Below are 17851 nucleotides of genomic sequence, written 5' to 3'. Positions count from 1 at the left end.
TTCCAGGGGAGTTTTTTCTGGAGGGGAAATAACATCTTGTGCAAGGTAAGAAACCCAGTAGATAGAAACTCTTGGCTATTATCTGCTTGGGGAAGAGTTAACGCAATAAGGACAGTGAAAGGCTTTATCTCCAAAAGAAGCTTTCTGCAAGCATGAAGGAAAGTCAGGCATAACTACTCTAAAATTTGAAGAGGCGCATATTAAAACAGTGGTTTAGCGAATAATCTTTTACCTAAAACTCTCAATCTCTCTGCTCCAACCACGACTTCATTGTCATCTGCAGAAAACAGCAATTTTCCAGAGAGGGTTTTCACCTCAAATTTTTGGCTGTGTGCTTCCACTGCTTGGGGACCTAGAGGGAGGAAGAGATTTAGCACAACTTTTTAGTGAAAAGTATAAGAAAATCACACAGTAGCTTCATACATTTAATGAACCCATCTGCTGAGATTGTCCTACCAGCTCTGCAGATACGACCTGCGTCTGACACATCAAACTGGAAGGTCTGTGCTGTTCAGAGGGGGACCTCTCATTAGAAAGGGCACTGTTTTCTACCCAGATAACAACCCCTCAACTATTTCTACCTATGTTTTTGTTAATGCGTCTGTGCGGCATAAAATGACCATTGAACCTGGGATAGCTGGGCAACTTTTACAAAAAGACAGACCCACGCATGAAACAGCAATGCCTATACCCAGCCGTGCTCTGAGAGTATTGGTGCAGCTATAAGTGGCATCAAAAGATCCCGAGTACATTTTACTTGGATTGATGCAGCAGTTTAAAAGATTCCTGGTTTTTGCCTGTTTAATAAACCTAGATTAAAATGATACCAGTGTCATACTCAGTCCAATTTGAAAAAAAATAAAAAAGAAGGCAGACAAACATCACCACAGGAGCAAATGTTTTCTTTTAGACCATTTCAACCATGTGCAGGCCAAGACGAATGCCAGTCTCCCTTGTTTCAGAGAGTTTTTAGATGAGTGAAACTTCTTCGTAGCCCTTATTTCAATTCTGCTGCTTCTCCTGCAGGCTGCTGTGCAGGGCAGCGCTGGAAAGCCTCTGGCAATGCGTTTTGTTGTGGAGCCTGATAAACATCAGCTGCCTGAACAGCAATTCTGTGCAGGTCTGTGGCTCAAATGCTGGAAAGAGCAGACCCTTCAGTTACAAGAGCTAGGCTAAAGCTCAGACAAATCACCACCTCACAGCCCTGCACAACCCAGGCCAAGCCAGAGCCTCCCTGGAATATGCTCCTGCAAGAGGCAGGTGATGGGACTTAGCGTTACTTCTGGCCACCTTCCTCATCAGTCTCATTCTCGCAGGACAAGAGAAAGAAGAGCCGAGAGCCAGTGTTTTCTTACAGGCAGTTTCTAACTCCATCTATACCCAGAATTTGCCAGCACAGGTGATCCATATTGGCATCAGGGCACACAAAGAATCACCTGCATGGTTCAGACTAGAGAAAAGTGATGCCAAGATCCCTGGGAACACTTGAAAATCCTTCACTCATTCTGAGAAAATCCAGTACTTTTAAGCTTTAAGTTTAATTTGAATCTTGCTAACTAACCTCCTCCCTACCCATCACTGTAGCACACACTACATGAGACCTCATCTTCGCTCCACTCTGAAACCAAAACTGCTGCTGAATGCAGAAATGAGCTCAATAACCAGGACATCACACCAGGAGATGTCACCAACTGCATCCTCCCAAGCTCTTATGAAATGGAGGTGCTTATGTTATCCAAATACCCTCTTGAAAATATATGGAGAACCAACAAACTAAACACGTTCACTCTGAATGCGAGAATCAGGGAGCTTGGGGTTGAATTTATTTCCTTACTCCAGGCAATTTTCATGCATGCTGCTTAAATCATTGCTTACTGAAGCTGCATATTTAATTATTTAATACTGTGACTAGAGGCCAAGATGTTATATAAGCAAACCAAACAATCCAGTCTCACGTAGGAACAACATGTTTATGGATTACTGGCTCTGTCACACAGCAATACTTCTCCCGGTCCCCAGATAAATCTCAGTAAATAAATATCTATCCTATATCATATACAGATATATATTATATTAGCATAGATAGTACATTAGGCTCTTTCTACCCAAATTATACATGCATTCATTCAAAGGCTGCTGTGCACTGGGGATTTATGAAACACACATCTCCCCTCCAAATACGCTCATGCTTGGAAACACGAGAGCATTCTTCATCAGCAGAAGGGCACAGAGAGCTCTAAATTGCCAAGTGTCCTAACCCAGCCACAGTTAATCAGCAGAAATCCCAAGATCTCAGAAAAGTTAAAAGGTTCTCAGGAAAAACCTGTGCCTGTTACAGCAGAAATGTAGCCTGCATATGTTCTTCTTGACCCTGAAGTCGTACAACTAACCTTTCTGTCTCCGGTTTGGCTTTCAAATGAAAGGGCTTCGCTATCAGAAAGCACCAACCAGCTGCCTCCCCAGCACGGCTTTCATGTCCCTCGCTTTGTTTCTACAAAGTGTAGTGAAGTTTTCATTTGTAGTTCACAAGACACCTGGGCTCCCCTCCTGTGTGCTAAAGCCAACGCAGCACCCCACAACACACCACTTTCATCCTTAAATCTCCCACGCAGCCTTTCCCCCTCCTTACCTGTTACAAGGCGGGTAAGGACTTTAGTCTTCTCATTGAGGATGTTCACTGTCACATTTCTGGCAGACTGGAAGTACAGTGGGTTGCCCTGGAACGAGACCACGAGAGCAAGTGCATCAGATGGGGCAGATGCCCAGGACCAACCTGTGTGAGACACCCAGAGCTTTGCCCAACACTGCTGGGCTGCTGTTAACAACCCCAAGGTTGGGCATGCAGGGTGCAGGCAACCCTGCATTACTTTTTATTCTCAAGGATGAAACCATAGTCTACACCTCTGGCGCAGATAATGTCCCAGAGACTAACCTTCTTCTAGGGATGGTCAGCTTTATTGCCAGTAGAAGCTAACCAACCTGTTATTTTAAAATGTGCAGGTGGTACGGGACCTGACCTAAGCTTCCCAAAGTTGATGGTGTTTTGGGAGGCTGCTTGATTGCAGCAGTGCACTTCAGAGTGAAATCTGCAATATCGCACACAGCTTCAGAGGACTCAAATGGGTGAGTGTGTCTGCCTACCACACAACCATGTGAGTGAGCCGTGCCCAAGGGCTGCAAATGAGAAAACCTTATTAACATGTAAAAAGTGCCTTTGATCTCAAAGCATTTATGAACCATCTAGCACGTACCACCATTTCAGACTGGGATGCCAGCTTGGGACCAGATCCATCCCATCAGGTCTGGAGATACATAAGACATGAAGTCTTCCCCACTCCCCATTGGACTACACAGATTTCTGCCCATTTTTCATTTTTATGCTTTGAATACACCTCTGAGAGAAGAGCTAGAGCAGCTGTTAACACACAGGAGCCCCACAGCTTCCTGGCAGCATCCATCTCAGGTATTTCTCCTGCAGAGCAAAGCCAAAGAAAACCCACAGAGAAAACCATCTGGCTCCTTCTGTGTGCAGACGCATCCCAGATCCCTGGGAACTCGTGTTTTCTACAGGCAGCCCCAGTCCACACAGTTGGTTTCTCCTGGGCTATTAGCCACCTAAGGCTCTAGCACAGGGTGACCGCAACCTAAATCAGCCAAAAATCTAACGTGTGAGGCTGAAATTCAGTGCCTGTATCTCTTCATAATGTCTAAAGCAGGCAGCTAATTAAATTCATCAACTGACTAAGCCATACAATTGGTAGAGGACATAAAATAGCAAGAAAATCAGCAAGGAGTTGAAAATTCTATTTATGTCCATGTGCTTCCCACACCAAAGTCTCTTTTCAGTGTTTAAAAATCTTTCCATTAGGAATGAATAATCAGGATGGGGATGGAGGATTGTGTAGGTCAGGCACATTCTCCTCGCCTCTTGAATTTATAAGGAACATAACTAATATTTGCATTGATGCCATTTTTCTGGACCACAGCAGAAGGACTAGGTTGTCTGCATACAAAACATAACAGGAGCACAGGAATGCACTCTTGGGAGTGCTGTGATGGACTGGAGCTTCAAGGAACACTTCTAGTGATGGGCAAACAATTCCCAGTGGTGTCTGCAGAGAACAAACCTCAAAAAACTGAAACAAAACCACCCCCGCATGTAAACAAATATTCGCAATAAATACATTTGGTGCTGTAACCATTTGTTCTGCATGCACCCATGGGATCAGCCCTTCAGCAAAAAGGGGGAAATGAGATTTGTTTGATGAATCATAATTAGATCATTATGGTTACATCCAGCCTATTTACAACTAAATACAAATAGTAAAAAGAAAGAATTCCACTTAATCATTTCCAGACCTTGGACGAGTTTCAGAAGTTTTTGGTGTCTCTGTCTCCTCATACACTGAATGAGGACAAATCATCCTCATAGACCTCTGTGATGTGTTTGACAGTTTAAGTAATATAGCATCTGAAACTAAATACCACTAATAAGTTAGAAGTAAGGAGCAGTGGCAATGACTGGTAATGATTTTGCTCTTTTTAATTCATTTTTATTTGTGCTTTTCTAGAACCTAGAAATTAATGTTGATTACTATTTTATGGCTAATAGCACAGAAAAAAAAGATGGCTTCACTTGAATACCCACTTGCTCTGGTATTAATTCTCCGCAGCCCTGATCAGAGACCCAATTTGAGCACCCAAAGTGATTGCAGCTTACTGCTGCATTTTCATTTCACACTTACAGATCGCTACAACCTGCATAGTCTGTAGTCACAGATGAGACTATAAACACTGTAAACACTCCATATCAAGCACAGAAAGGTCACATTTTTGACTTCCACTATTTGACTTCTGTTTATGGAGTTATCGCAAGTAGCCAGAGTGTTTTAAAAAGGCCTGGAAAGCTTCTAGTCCAGATTCTGGTAGGAAAATTCATTCAATCCCCATGGCTTTGAAACTGTTACTGAGCTGCATAAGAGGAGATTGCACTGCAGAAGCACTACAAGATAAGCCAAGTGGTTAACATAAAGAGAGTCACACAAAAATTTGCTCCAAGGAAGCCCTACAAGACAAGCTAGGAGCTGGTATCCACCTACAGAAGACTTTAAATACATAATCAGACCTTGAAATGCTTACTCTAGCATAGTCATCTCATTCACTGATTTAGAGCTCAGATTCATGCAGCCTTCAAAAAAATCTAAATTTCCCTAATGGAAGAGTTATGTTTTTATTGGTCTGCAGGGAAGGAACATTTCAAGCACTTAATGCAATGCCTGCTCTCATTTCCATAATTCTTCTTCCATTAAGAAATGAAAAAGGACCGAAAAAAATACTCCCAATTGCTAAAAATTCTGCAGATTTTCTGTCCGTCATCTTCCGTTCACAGAAGTAACAACACTGATGTCTTTTACACACCGAACACTTAAAAAAATGTTTCCTCTGTTGCAAGCTTGGTGATGATGCCAGCTTCCTTCAATCAGGAAAAAAAAATATTAAAGTATTAAAAATTCTTAAAAGAGCTTTAAATTATAACTGAAAAGACAAAAGCTTTCACTTCTCTCACACTTTCATGTTATCATGACACAGAATTAAGTATTCTGATGCACATGAGCAAGTGGAAATCTAGATCAATATGGCTTCATAACCACAATAAAAATAATTATGTAGTGAAGTAACAGTCTCATAAACTGTCATAACACTTGATAGACCTAGAGTTAGAATATCAGCACACAACAAATAAGCCCGTCTCACTCTAGTTATAACACTGGAAGTATGAGACACACTGCATTTCTGAAATATAATACGCAACAATCTTTCTGAATCTTTTCAGATAAATAACACTAAAGAAATAAATATATTTTATTCTTGGGACTGACGCTAAGAAAATGGAAGTGAATGGAAAACTGGATTAAGTATTCTTTTGGGTTCAGAAAAGTATGGAAAATAATCTTTTTCTCTTTGTCTACCTGTTTCTTCCCAAAAGGTTCAACCCAATTCTTCAGAAAAGTACAGTTGAGATAAAATACATCTGATATCGCTGATCACACAATAACCCAACACATTGCATTGCCTGCATGCTATCTGATGTTCTGAGAAATCTCTTTATCAGTGGTTCTTCTTCCTCCCATCACAATCACAAGGTATCCCTGCACCTCTCTCCTCAAGAGCAGCTGCTGCTCCCAGCCCACCTCCTGCCATCGCCTTGCTCTTTATGCCCAGATGCGGCTGTTACAACTTTAACCTCTTTACAACAATCCTCTCTTAACTGTGCTGTGTTTGCAGAGTCCCAGTTCACGTCCACCTTAGCCATCCCATTGCACTGCACTGAACTTTGATTTAATTTCCTGCACAACTTCGCAAATTAAATCAGTGGTCACCTCCTTCCCGACAATATTTTACATTATTGTTTCTTTCCAGTGGATCTTTTGATCATTTGACTGAAGAAACTGAGGCAGAAACATCGATGGGAATAGGATGCACTTTTTCTCTGTTTTCCTGTTTGTTTCCACCATGCAACTCCCATTCACCTCTGCAGGAAATCCTACCCAGCCAGTACACCACTCTGCCTCCAGCCTCTCATTAGCAGACCCAATGGCTTAACAATAACGCAAGTATTTGTAGACACAAAAAAGAAGTTGCCACAGCTGTTGAACGTATTAAAACGCCGGATATACTGTAGAACAAAGAATAGGAAAAGTACAAAAAGATGTCAAAACTGTATAGCTCGCTTCCTCACTAAGCAGTGAGGTATCCAGTAAAACACAGAAGACTTTGCAAAAGGTACCGACTGATTGCTTGCTAGGTTAAACACATGGCAAAACAAGCCCTAGCAGCTCCCTGTCTGTCTTTCTTTGGCTCGCTTTGGGAGAGATGCTAAAAACTCCTAGATCAGAGACTAAAACAGAAAAAGCACTTTGACTGACAACCCTAATTTGCAGCTGAAGCAATCCCAACCAGTGCTGTCTTTAGGGAAATTCGTTACTTTAACAGATATCCGTAGACTGTTTTAGGGAATTATGAAAAATATTTGGAAATCTGGTTAAATTTTAATAAGCAATTGTAAAATGATGCATCACAGTCAGTGTATTTGTAATTTGGATGGTCAAAAGGAGTAGCTTTGATTTCATCCTATGGCTTCAAAGACAGTAAGTGCAAATGAAACTTGTGGAAATAATGGAAATGGTGAATTTCCTGCAGGCTTGACAAAGTAATGGGAAAAATTAAAATATTAAAGCACAATCCAGGTTGGCAAAGAGCAGTCTATGAAGAAGCCACTCAGAGCAATATTTTCCTGCTCAGCTGTACCTCTCACTGACAGTACAGAAAGCCAGCACTGCTCTGTACACAGCTGGGCTGCCAGAGGGGGAACGCTCATATTTTGTAAAGCAAGTAGCCCACTATGAGAGCAAAAGCTCTCCTTCACCTGGGCTACAGCCACGAGCAGCACCTTCATTTGCCTGCACCCTTGAGTGCTGTTTTAAGGAGCTGCTGATAGAGGGGAAGTATTCATGTGCGTTATAACAAATATATTCCTTTCCTCAAGTCCAATCAGTCCAGGCAATATTTTACAGTTTTGTCTGTTTTGGAGTGGCAAGTACTGATTGCAAGTTAACTGAGACACAAAGCAATCATTTCAGGGCACCACACGTCCTTCACCAGGAATGGCAAACTTCACTAACAAAAGCTCACAAAAACATCCCCTCTGCTGTGACTCCTAATGTAACCAGACCCAGAAAGGCATGCACTGAAACCTCCTGAGAAAGCTGACTTTTTAACACTTACGCTTTCATTTTTGGTTGGTTGACACTAACGTGCTTAAATTAGCATCCCTGACCCAGTTTTGCATGTTCCCATATGACTTGGTCATCCTTCAAAGGCAACCATAATACCCTCACTGCACGACACCAAACACAGTTTCCTAACCAGACAGATCATGCTGTGAGCACACAATCAAAAAACCCAAACCTGACCCCATGCGTGCATTTCTTTTCCCTATTCCTGCCTTAAGAACAGAAACTCCTTTGGGGAGTCCAATGCTGGAAAAGCTCAGAGCTGCCTCCATGAAACAGAGAGCTGGGAGGAAATAATCAGGTATAAAAAACTTCAGAATTGATAACAGATGCTGCAGAGATCAAGCAATTGGCACTGCCGTGAATCACAGCAAACCTCACCAGCACATTGTACAGATGTTGTGTACCTCTTGAGAAACAAACAGACAAAACACGGGACAGCATCTATCTAGAAGACAAACTTGGGAGTATCTAGTGAGGCCCGTCCCTAGGATCCCACTTGGAACAGTGGCCTGGCCTTCATCTACGTCCACAGAAAATCTGACTTCAGGGACGATTTACAAACCAACCATTACTGTTGCTATTTCAAAAGTGAACCCAATAGCTCCTCCGCCTGTTTCTGATCTAGCTCCCCACAGCAAGAACAGGATTTGCCCAGAAGCCTTCTGGCACAAATACTTAAGTCATGTAGCTAAATCCCTAGGTGCTAGATTGAAAACATCCCTTAATATGATTTGAACATACTTTTTGTTGTTTAATCACTGAGTCTCTTTTGATCTTGACTTTGTCCTTCAAACAGTTGAATGTAATGTTCATGTAACTAAATCCCTTTTTTTGAAAAACTTCTGATTTGACAGTGTAAGCTTTTAATAGCAGAACGAGAGCAAACCGTGAATGGAATTGGTAACAAACAGATTAAACCAAATGCTACAAAATACCCCAGTATGTGCTATGTTTCTGCCTAAAAATGATTGGTTTTAGGAAGGAGGCCCAGTGCAGAGATGGTAAAAAAGTAGTCTGCATTCTCTTCTTCCAGGAAACAAAAGTGTAATGTGCCCAGGTCATGTAACCTGGATCAATAATGGAGCTGATACATCCCTGACCCACAACTGGTACTCAAAGACATAAATGCAGAATCAGGAGCTTACTTGATGTGCTGTGTCCCAACTTCTGACATTTTATTAAGCATTCAAGTGCTTATAAACAAAAAAATCAAGTCCCTTCTCCCATGCAAGCAAGGCACAGTCACGTTTACAGAAAGGTATGTTTTACAGTACCATGATGCTCAGAAAATACTGTGTCCCGTCCAACTTGACACAATTTAATGGCATAGATAGTGCACATGTTGGAGTTTTACGTCCCATACCACTAACTCTCCTCTTTTATGGCATTTCTTGAAGTTCATTTTAATAACAATGGAAACAAAAGATGAATTTCCCACAGCTACATTAAAGCAATTACATCTCTGTCTCTTCTTCTGAAAGTGCAAAGAAGGCAGGTCTGTGATGTGAGATCTAAATGACTGGGTTCTGCTTTGGATGGCTACCCAAGGGGGTTTGTATCCTTCAAAGTGATTTATTTCTGGCAATCTAGGGGTTTCTCACTATAGAAGAATACCTGTAATAATCTCACGAACACAGTGCTTCGAGAGAGTGGCTGCTTCTTCAACATGCCTAATCAGCCACTTTGCAGCTGAGATTCTTCTGAAATTAAATTACACCATGTGTGCTGACACAAAAAGCACCACTGAAAAAATCTCAAAGACATTACATCTGCCTCGACTTCTGTCCCATTCTTTTTTCTTTTTTACCCCATTGACTTACAATATGAGGAAAACCACAGATGACAGGATGAAACCAATATACATACACATAGAAATGAAGTGCAACTGTGCATGTTGGAGTTCTATTCAGTACCCATGGGGGTGAGAAATCTGGATTTGTAAAGTCTGAAGGCTGCTGCACATCCACAAAACTTTCAGTGTTGGTAGGACTGAGCTGAGAATTGCTGGCTTTGGAAAAAATCCAATGCATTAAGCATGTTCAGCACCACAAGTCCTCTGGCAATACACCCTTAGACACCCTGAAATTAAGAAAACAGCACAACTTGTAAAATGACCAAATAATTCTGAAAACACTTCAAACATTTCACTCCAAAGTTCACCCAAAGGTGTTACACCCAAGTCGATCAAATGTGCACTGAGGATTAACTCTGTACCACTGGGGAATGGCTCTCCTTCGTACAAACTAAGCAGGACTCAAGAAACAGTAATGCTCTTATGCTGGACAACAGCAGTCCTAGGTTCTCAGCAGACCGATCACCACTTCCAGTAAAAATCAAGCAAGTATCCACTAACCATTTCAATTTATTTGAATTCTTCAGCAGAAATACCTAACTGCAGCAACTGCTCGGTGGCAGCTCGCACCGATCTGATCCTCATCGATAGGAGGTGTTGCAGTAGTGGGACTATGGATTTGTGCTAAGTTACAGCCTGTTTTCTGCCTCGGGCCGCCCTAGTTATGGTCAGACTCCAGTGCTGACAGATCGCCTGCTGAAGAGAACACACTGCAGGTAGGTGCAGGACCATAGGAGAGAGGGAGAGAAAAGAAGAGAGCTCTGCTGAGCTCTAAAATATTCTAAATCACCCAACTATATAGCTACTCCACCGCTCGTAACTTTTACTCCAGACAAGTGTTCATGTGTTTTCATTTTTATGGTCTTTCTGGTATGCCTACTGCCTGCCTTAAACATCTTTTAAAACTGCTGGTAAATCATACCTCAGTATCTATAAAAGGCATTTGAAGACAATATTAAAATTAAACAGAACTAGTAATTTCTGACTTATTTTCTCTTACTATCAGCACAACCAGAAACAATTAGGATCTCACTCAGTTAGTGAGGTGAATACACATTAAAGAACACATTCGGTTAATACTAAGAGAGGTACAGTAATATTTTCCAAAAGTCTGATTCAGCAGAGATACTTGGGCTCTGCAACGCTCACAGCACCTTTCAGACATTCTGTTACCGCACTGCATAATGCCAAGTTATATACCCAGATATTTTTCTCCAAGAAGGCTAATAACATGGCTATCTCTGAACATTGCTTTGAAATTATAACTTCCCTTTGCTGCATGTCATGGATCACTTCCTTCTTGTATTAGATTATAAATGGCCATGCCAGCTTATGTATGCACGTACAGCACAAAACACAGGCAAGACCCTAGCAGAGGCCCCCGGTGTTACTGAGATTCAGCTGCCGCTAATAAGAAGGAGGGAAAACATTTCCATCTGTCTGGATTGGGAAAAAGAATTCACGAGTCTCTGATTCATCTGCATCCATATGCTGATATGTAGACAATACTTATGGACACACAGACATACGCGAGGTAGCCAGCAACAGGAATCAAATCAATCACAGATCACAGCATGTGATTTGCCTAATTATGAGTAACACCTCACATTTTTTATCTACGCAAAAAGCACTTTGTGAACGAGCAGATGGCACTGCTATGGGATGGCACCATCCTCGACAGTTGCAGATGCAGAGCATTTACACAGCACGCTGAAAAAATGACACAACACAAGCTGCTTCCTGGGAAAAAAGATTCAAATTGAACAAGTGTCACCAAACAAAATACACGTATTTATTGATGTTCTGAACTTATCTGATCCAGCCTCTCTCCTCAAATCAAATACATACGCGCAGGCCACGGAGTGATGCTATCTAGACATCATTAAAGTCTCTTAGATAGAACTGTCACGTGAGCTGCCTAGCACAGAGAAGCGGAGATGCAGACCAACCTGAGCCTAGTTCCAGCCTGCAAACAATTTAAATCTACACAAGCAGAATCAATAGGAAGAAGCCCTGCAGAGAAAGCAATTACACCGCAAAAGCAACTATATTACAGCACGGTTACGGCTGGGAGGCAGGATGCAGAAGGCCATCCTCACTTCTGTGATTACCCAGTGGAGTTCTCTCCATTGCAACTGGCCTGTGAAATGACAAGGTTCAGCCCGGACATGTTCCTGCAATCAAAGTGCTGCTGTTTCTCGGCTTCTGTTGCAACTCCAAGGCTCTTCTTTACAAGACCTGTCCTTCAGGTTTGCTGTGCTCCATAGGCAAATGCGGGTTTGTGCATCAGGAAACAGGTCTGAAGGGCTCAGTGTGCTCTCCTTTTCAACAGCTTCATGGGAGTAATAATCTTATTTCCTGGATCTGCAATTATTTATTCATTGGAGACTGTGTACTTGCCACTGTACAAGACACAAAGAAAGATCATCCAACCATTCCTGGTGATAGAAAATTCAGGTTTTCTATTCAAATTCTTCCTTTTATTTGTGGTTTGTCTGCATTTTTTCCCCAAGCTGCTGTAAGCACATACACTGGTGTGACAGGTTTGAGGCAGCTATAAAATGATTGATGAAAACCATATTTTGGCCTTGTTGTGGGAATATTTATTGTGGAAATATATTCAGTTAACTCTGTATGGGCGCATCTGGGAAAATGGGAAGGACAGAAAAGGAAGGCTAAGTACCAAAGTAATTTGATTTAATTATGGTACGGGGTTATGGGGTCACAGAAACATTTGCACAGACTGTTTCTGAATTGCTTTCACCTAACAACTTCATTTCTTCTGCTGAAATGATCAATATTCATCTTTAAGAAGGATGCTCTTTTGGTCTACATGACTGGACAGAGGCTTCTCCACAGGAATAAACAGAGGGGCCAAACTCTGCCCTGCAGTGCCACCACAGTCCATCTGTGAGTTAGTGGCAGACAGGAACTGTCCTGGAGAGGAAGAACCACAAACCTCCACCTGCCTCGGGGAGCCCGCACACCCAACAGCCAAGGCAGTACAACACTTGAAGGGGTAAATTGAGAGATGCAGCTGAGCATGTGTCATGAAATTGGATTGATCTGGAGGAAAGAGGCTAAATCCTGCTGGACATTGCGACACCAAGCACATGTACCTACAGAGACAGCATGGCAGCAAGGTCTGACTGGTGAAACAGTTGCATGAACAGGAACAGGGTGCTCTGTGTTGGGATTTGACTGCATCTTGCAGCTGCCATTCAACAGACACTTCTGAGTATCTGCTTCAGGGTGAAGAGAGGAGAGGAATGCAGGCTATTGCCACAGTACAGGGCTGATGAGCTAAAATACATCCCTAACCAACTCCACTGGGGAGCTGGGGAGTGGTATTTCAAGAGATGCGAGGCTCGCAGAAAGAGCAGCAGATGCCTTTTCCATGCCTGGAAGAAGACAGGAATGTTGTTTGGGGAAATGGTGACTAATAGCAAAAGCAGCCAAAGAAATTAGGATGTGTGAAGGTAAAATAGAGCACAGGGAGGTATATAAAAGCCAAGGACCTGGAATTACTCTTCGGGCAATCAGCAGGGTGGCTCAGCCTCTCTGGTTGTCTCCACTTTCAAACAGAAGGCATTTGCCTCCTGATGTTTTTATTCCTGAAGTTCTTTCAAAACTCTGAAGGAACAAAACTGATCAGTGAAGACATTCAACCAGTGGCTCCTACCAGGAAAGAGCACAGGAAGGGTCTTGCCTGCGTGTTCCCATTTCTTCTACTTCAGCTCAACTACACTTCCCAGGATGCTGCATAATAGATAATGCTGCAGAGAGAAACAAAAAGCCTGCTGCTCTCCCAACTGGGTACCAACATCAAGGTTCATCATTTATAAATAACAGTTGGGATCTTAAGGAAACATATATAGCAAAAGTCAGTTTGCAGTAGGAGCTGGGGATTTCAAGAGCATAGCAGCAATACAAATGAAATAGTTTGGCTTGAAGCACCAGTAAACATGCAATAAAACATGCAATAGGTGCTTCTCAACCTAGCAGCATTGATAACATAGGTGCCATTGCCCTGTCTGGCCTTTACTTCATTTAAAGAGTGAAGGGTGTTTTGCAAAAGCCTGGACGACACAGGCTCAAGCACGGAAAGCATCAGAGGAAATGTGTTCAGGTTCATCTCATCAGCCACCGTCTTCCAGGCACAGCTCTTTGGAAACCAAGTCACTAAATCAGATCAGGTTGATCCTTACTCTTGATCTTTTACAGCAATCAGTGTGCATTTGGATTATGGATTATTTGGCGATTCACGGTGTGGCTTCACCTGTACAACACAACACAACAGTGAATCTGCTTAAAGGAAAGTATCAACTGCGCTAAGTGATGAACAGCTGTGCACACTCTGTACTTCTAACCTGCAAAATACACCTTGAAAAATAACGATTTTATGAAAAACAATGAGTTAATAGTCTTCCAGATCAATCTAATCAAAAGAAAGACAACAGCTATTGGCTAAATAACTGAATGCCTTGCTGGAGAGATATGCTTGTTCTGTCAGACAAATGACCTCTCTTGTCCTCTCAACCAACTTGATTGTCTGTAATTTAATTTATTTCTCCGCTTTTAAATATTGATGTCTTACAAAGTTTCTCATTGGAAGAAACACATCTTACTCTTCAGCTGTGCTGCCTTGGGCTGCAGTCCTGTCAGATCGCATCCAAGAGGAAGGCTCAGCCTGCATTAGTACTTGGAAAAGCAGACTTTCCAGGCACTGTAAGGAGTGATATGGATGGTTCAGTGCACAGCACGCTTCTCTCCAAATCAGTAGCCACCCATTCATGGTGCCATGGGCAATCTTTCGCAGTTGCTGCTGGTTTCCTAGCAGAGAAGCAGAACTCGGATGTTAACTGCTTTTATTCATTAAATGCCCCGTGACAAATCCATCCCTTGTCTAAATCAAGAGAGAGACAAAGGAATGGTATATTGCTTTGCTCAAGAAGAAAAAGAACCAGAAGCACAGTATCAAGCAGTAGCTGGAAACAAAGAGAAAGGAAAAAGCTTAAGTCATAAAAGCAATTTTCATTGCCTAGTTTTAGACTGCAAATTAAGAATCCAACAAAGAATCCTGCACCATGCAAATCCTGGCATGCAGTTACTCACCATTTTCATAAAAACACAGTGATCTACAAATAAAATGTTAGCACTGCTGCATTTGGAATAAACATTAAATAAAACCTCCCCTCACAGACCATGAAGAATGACTTTCTAAAGGAAGATGTGTCTCTCTCCTAAGAAGGGATGTTTCTAGCGGAAGTTGGATGACAGCAGCCCTGTACAGTTGATGCTACCTGGGGTATCTCAGCACAGAGAAGGCAAAAGCCACGGATGCTTTAGCTCCACTCCTGCTCAGGGAACATTTAAGGTTTGAAAGCAAGGAATCTCCTTCTATTTTATGTAAGGCAAACAAGGATCATGCCCTGATGGATGAACAAGGAAGAAATGCTGTGACCCAAAACACCCCTAATTTTCTCTGTTCCATAGGTTATTCCCTTTTAGAGAGAAATGAGGAACAGACTCCCTGCCAGTACTCTGTACAACCTGCCTCACAACATTTTAAGGCCAGACTGGAAGCAAGCCTTGAAAATTCACTGGACTCAGAATTACAGCAAATCAAGAGGAAATCAACGGACATGTGACATTTCATACTGAAAACCTGCAGTAAAAAATAAAAAATGAAACAAACAAAAAAATGGGCACCATGAAAACTGCTTTCCTTCACTCTTTACCATATCATCTTCCATTTGAAAATACCTGCCAGCTCCACCATGACACTTCTTTATACTCTGGGCATGTGGTCTACCAAGATGGGCATGCACATGGACATGGGACTCCTCACAGCAAACCTCAGCTGCTGTAGGAGAAAATGAGCCAGCTGCCTTGCTCACCCTCATCCCTATCTCGTGTCCCACTCTGTCTTCCTACTGGCAATGTAAAACCTTTCAGAGGAAAGGGCTGTGTCTGTCTCCAAGTTCATACAGGGACCAGCAGGAAGGACTCCTGCCGGTGGCTTTGCTCTGCCACACGCATGCAGTGTATGCAGAAGTAGTTATAGGGCATAATGCAGCAAAGAACACAATGTACACCCAACCTTATGCATGCAAATAGCCTTACTGATGTCAATGAAATTACTTATGTCTGTAAATAACACACATAATTAAATATCTGGTTGGACTGAAGCCTAAATCAATGATTCACTCACAAGACAGAACGTCTACCTCTGTGACTAGATTTATAGCCACTTTTAGCACAGACAGACAGTACTGTCCTGCACTCCAACACTGTGCCACTAACGCTGGTGTGGGACTATCCCTTTCTGAAAGACACTGGTGTACGTGGCAATAGATGTCTGGGCACAGCCTCAGACAAAGTGAGACCAAAAATAGAGATGTTCCAGCCAGGTAAATGCTAACAGCCAACTTTTTCTTTCAAAAGAAGCAAGTCAGTTTTCCCAAAAGCCCAAATTTGTCCTAAAAGAACAGGAACAAATTTAGAGTTGTTCATGTTTTGCCCTGCATTCTTCTTTCTCCAAATCCAACATCGGTCATTTAGAAACAGAACAATCAGAGAAATGCTTAATACTGGCACAGCGACTGGTAAACAAAACCTGGTAGGTCTGGCTTTCCTTTCCTGTTGCAAACCAAAGAACTCACAAACTGCAGTGTCTGTAAAACCAGTTGTGTGTGCCTGCACCTCCTCATGACAGCACAGCTCGTCTTGTCAAGTAACGCTTGCTCTACAAACTACATAACTTTGCTGCTGAAATAGTTTTAAGCAGCAGAAAAGCTGCAGAAGTGCTTGCTGTGCTGTGGTAAGAAGACACAAGGCTCTGCCATTGAGGCTTCTTGGAAATATCAGAAAAAACATTCTTTTTCTTTATAATTGGATTTTGCTATTTGTCTTATAGTGTTTCCTTTGTCTACTTGTCTCTATCCTCTCCCTACCGATACCGTATAAAGTTTTATTCCTTTTTCATTTTTAGCATTAAGAAGTTGTTTTTATATTTCAGCCTTTCCAAAGCAGCCAGAATCCTGACTGTCAGCAGCAATGCCCAGACACAATAAATCCTTCAACTCAAGGCCTTTGCCCTTGAGAGAGAGAAAAGCAGCAGAACACGATTGTACACGTTTTACCTCGAGCAGTTTCAGGTGCTTTGTGAGGCTTACTTCTTTCTGAGGCTACAGCTTGTTAAGATGAAATCTGGATCAAATTTTGGACTGAGAATTGAAGGCTAACCTATGAATGTGTTCAGTCCCACGGGTTGGTTCAGGTCAGCTGTAGTCAACTACCAGCACAGCTTCTCTTTTAACAGTAATACCTGTCCATGCAAGTCAGCATCAGAAATCCTGTAATCAGTAGGTGTGACTGGAGTGTCCTGCACTCGTGAATCTCCCAGTAAACCACCCGTGCTTTTTAATTTTATTAAATAAGATTAAGCATAGAAAAATAAGGACAATGTACAGCTCCTGAAGGTTTACAAGCCTGTAGGAATACTGAGAGGCCATAATAAATGGTTAACTGTAAAAAAATGAGCTTCACAGCAGTGTTCCAATTAATTCCTAGGGGTAACATGCAAATTTGAGATGAAATAACACACACAAGAGTGGTGCATGTCCAAGGAAGGCAAGAAACTGCCTGCTAAATTCATTCAACTCAGCCGTTTTTTCTTTCAGCTTTAAAATGAGTAATTCCGTGGTTTTTCTTTTTTCCTATGGGAGAATAAACTAAATCAAATGTTTATTCTATTCTTTAGGTTCTAGTGCCTGCACTCCTGTCTCAAGGCTCACCACTCAGTTGAAAACATGATGTTAGCTGACCCGCAACTTTTCCGTGAAAATCCAGCCCCACCACAAAACTCAGCCCCACTGCCCTCCTTTTCACAGCTGAAATGCAATTTCTGGGATCACGGCAAAAACACAATGCAAAAGCTTAGAGACCACAGAGCAACCCAGTCTTAACCCAGCAGCTCACTCTGAGCTGTGATGCGCATCACTTGGTTTTGTAACTGCAGAGCCTCGCTGCAAATGTTTAAAACAAACAGGAGGTGGGAATCGGATCAGAACAGCACAACGAACACGCTGTCTAACAGCTCCCCTCTCCTTACACAACCGGCTCAAGCAGACAAACTTCACCTGTCAAAGGGAAAAAGTCAAATACACTGGGAGATCGTTTGGGAAATTCTCCATCTCCT

At 42.2% G+C, this 17851-nt stretch overlaps 1 protein-coding gene across 1 annotated transcript in view; it reads right to left on the bottom strand.

The window, feature by feature from the left end:
* Positions 1–232: 232 nt before the first annotated feature.
* LOC104544467 (delta-sarcoglycan) overlaps positions 233–17851 on the bottom strand; it is a gene marked incomplete at its 3' end in the record, with an annotated part of 159208 nt that continues 141589 nt past the window's right edge. The window contains exons 4-5 of the mRNA XM_010189385.1: positions 2630–2717; positions 233–352 (exon numbers count right to left, since the gene is read on the bottom strand). Coding sequence (XP_010187687.1) covers positions 233–352; positions 2630–2717 — 208 coding nt within the window. The remainder of the gene's footprint in view (positions 353–2629; positions 2718–17851) is intronic.

This window comes from Mesitornis unicolor, unplaced genomic scaffold (assembly GCF_000695765.1).
Source record: "Mesitornis unicolor isolate BGI_N332 unplaced genomic scaffold, ASM69576v1 scaffold12870, whole genome shotgun sequence".
In the NCBI taxonomy this organism is placed as follows: Eukaryota; Metazoa; Chordata; class Aves; order Mesitornithiformes; family Mesitornithidae; genus Mesitornis; species Mesitornis unicolor.
This window is presented reverse-complemented; position numbering and strand designations above follow the sequence as displayed.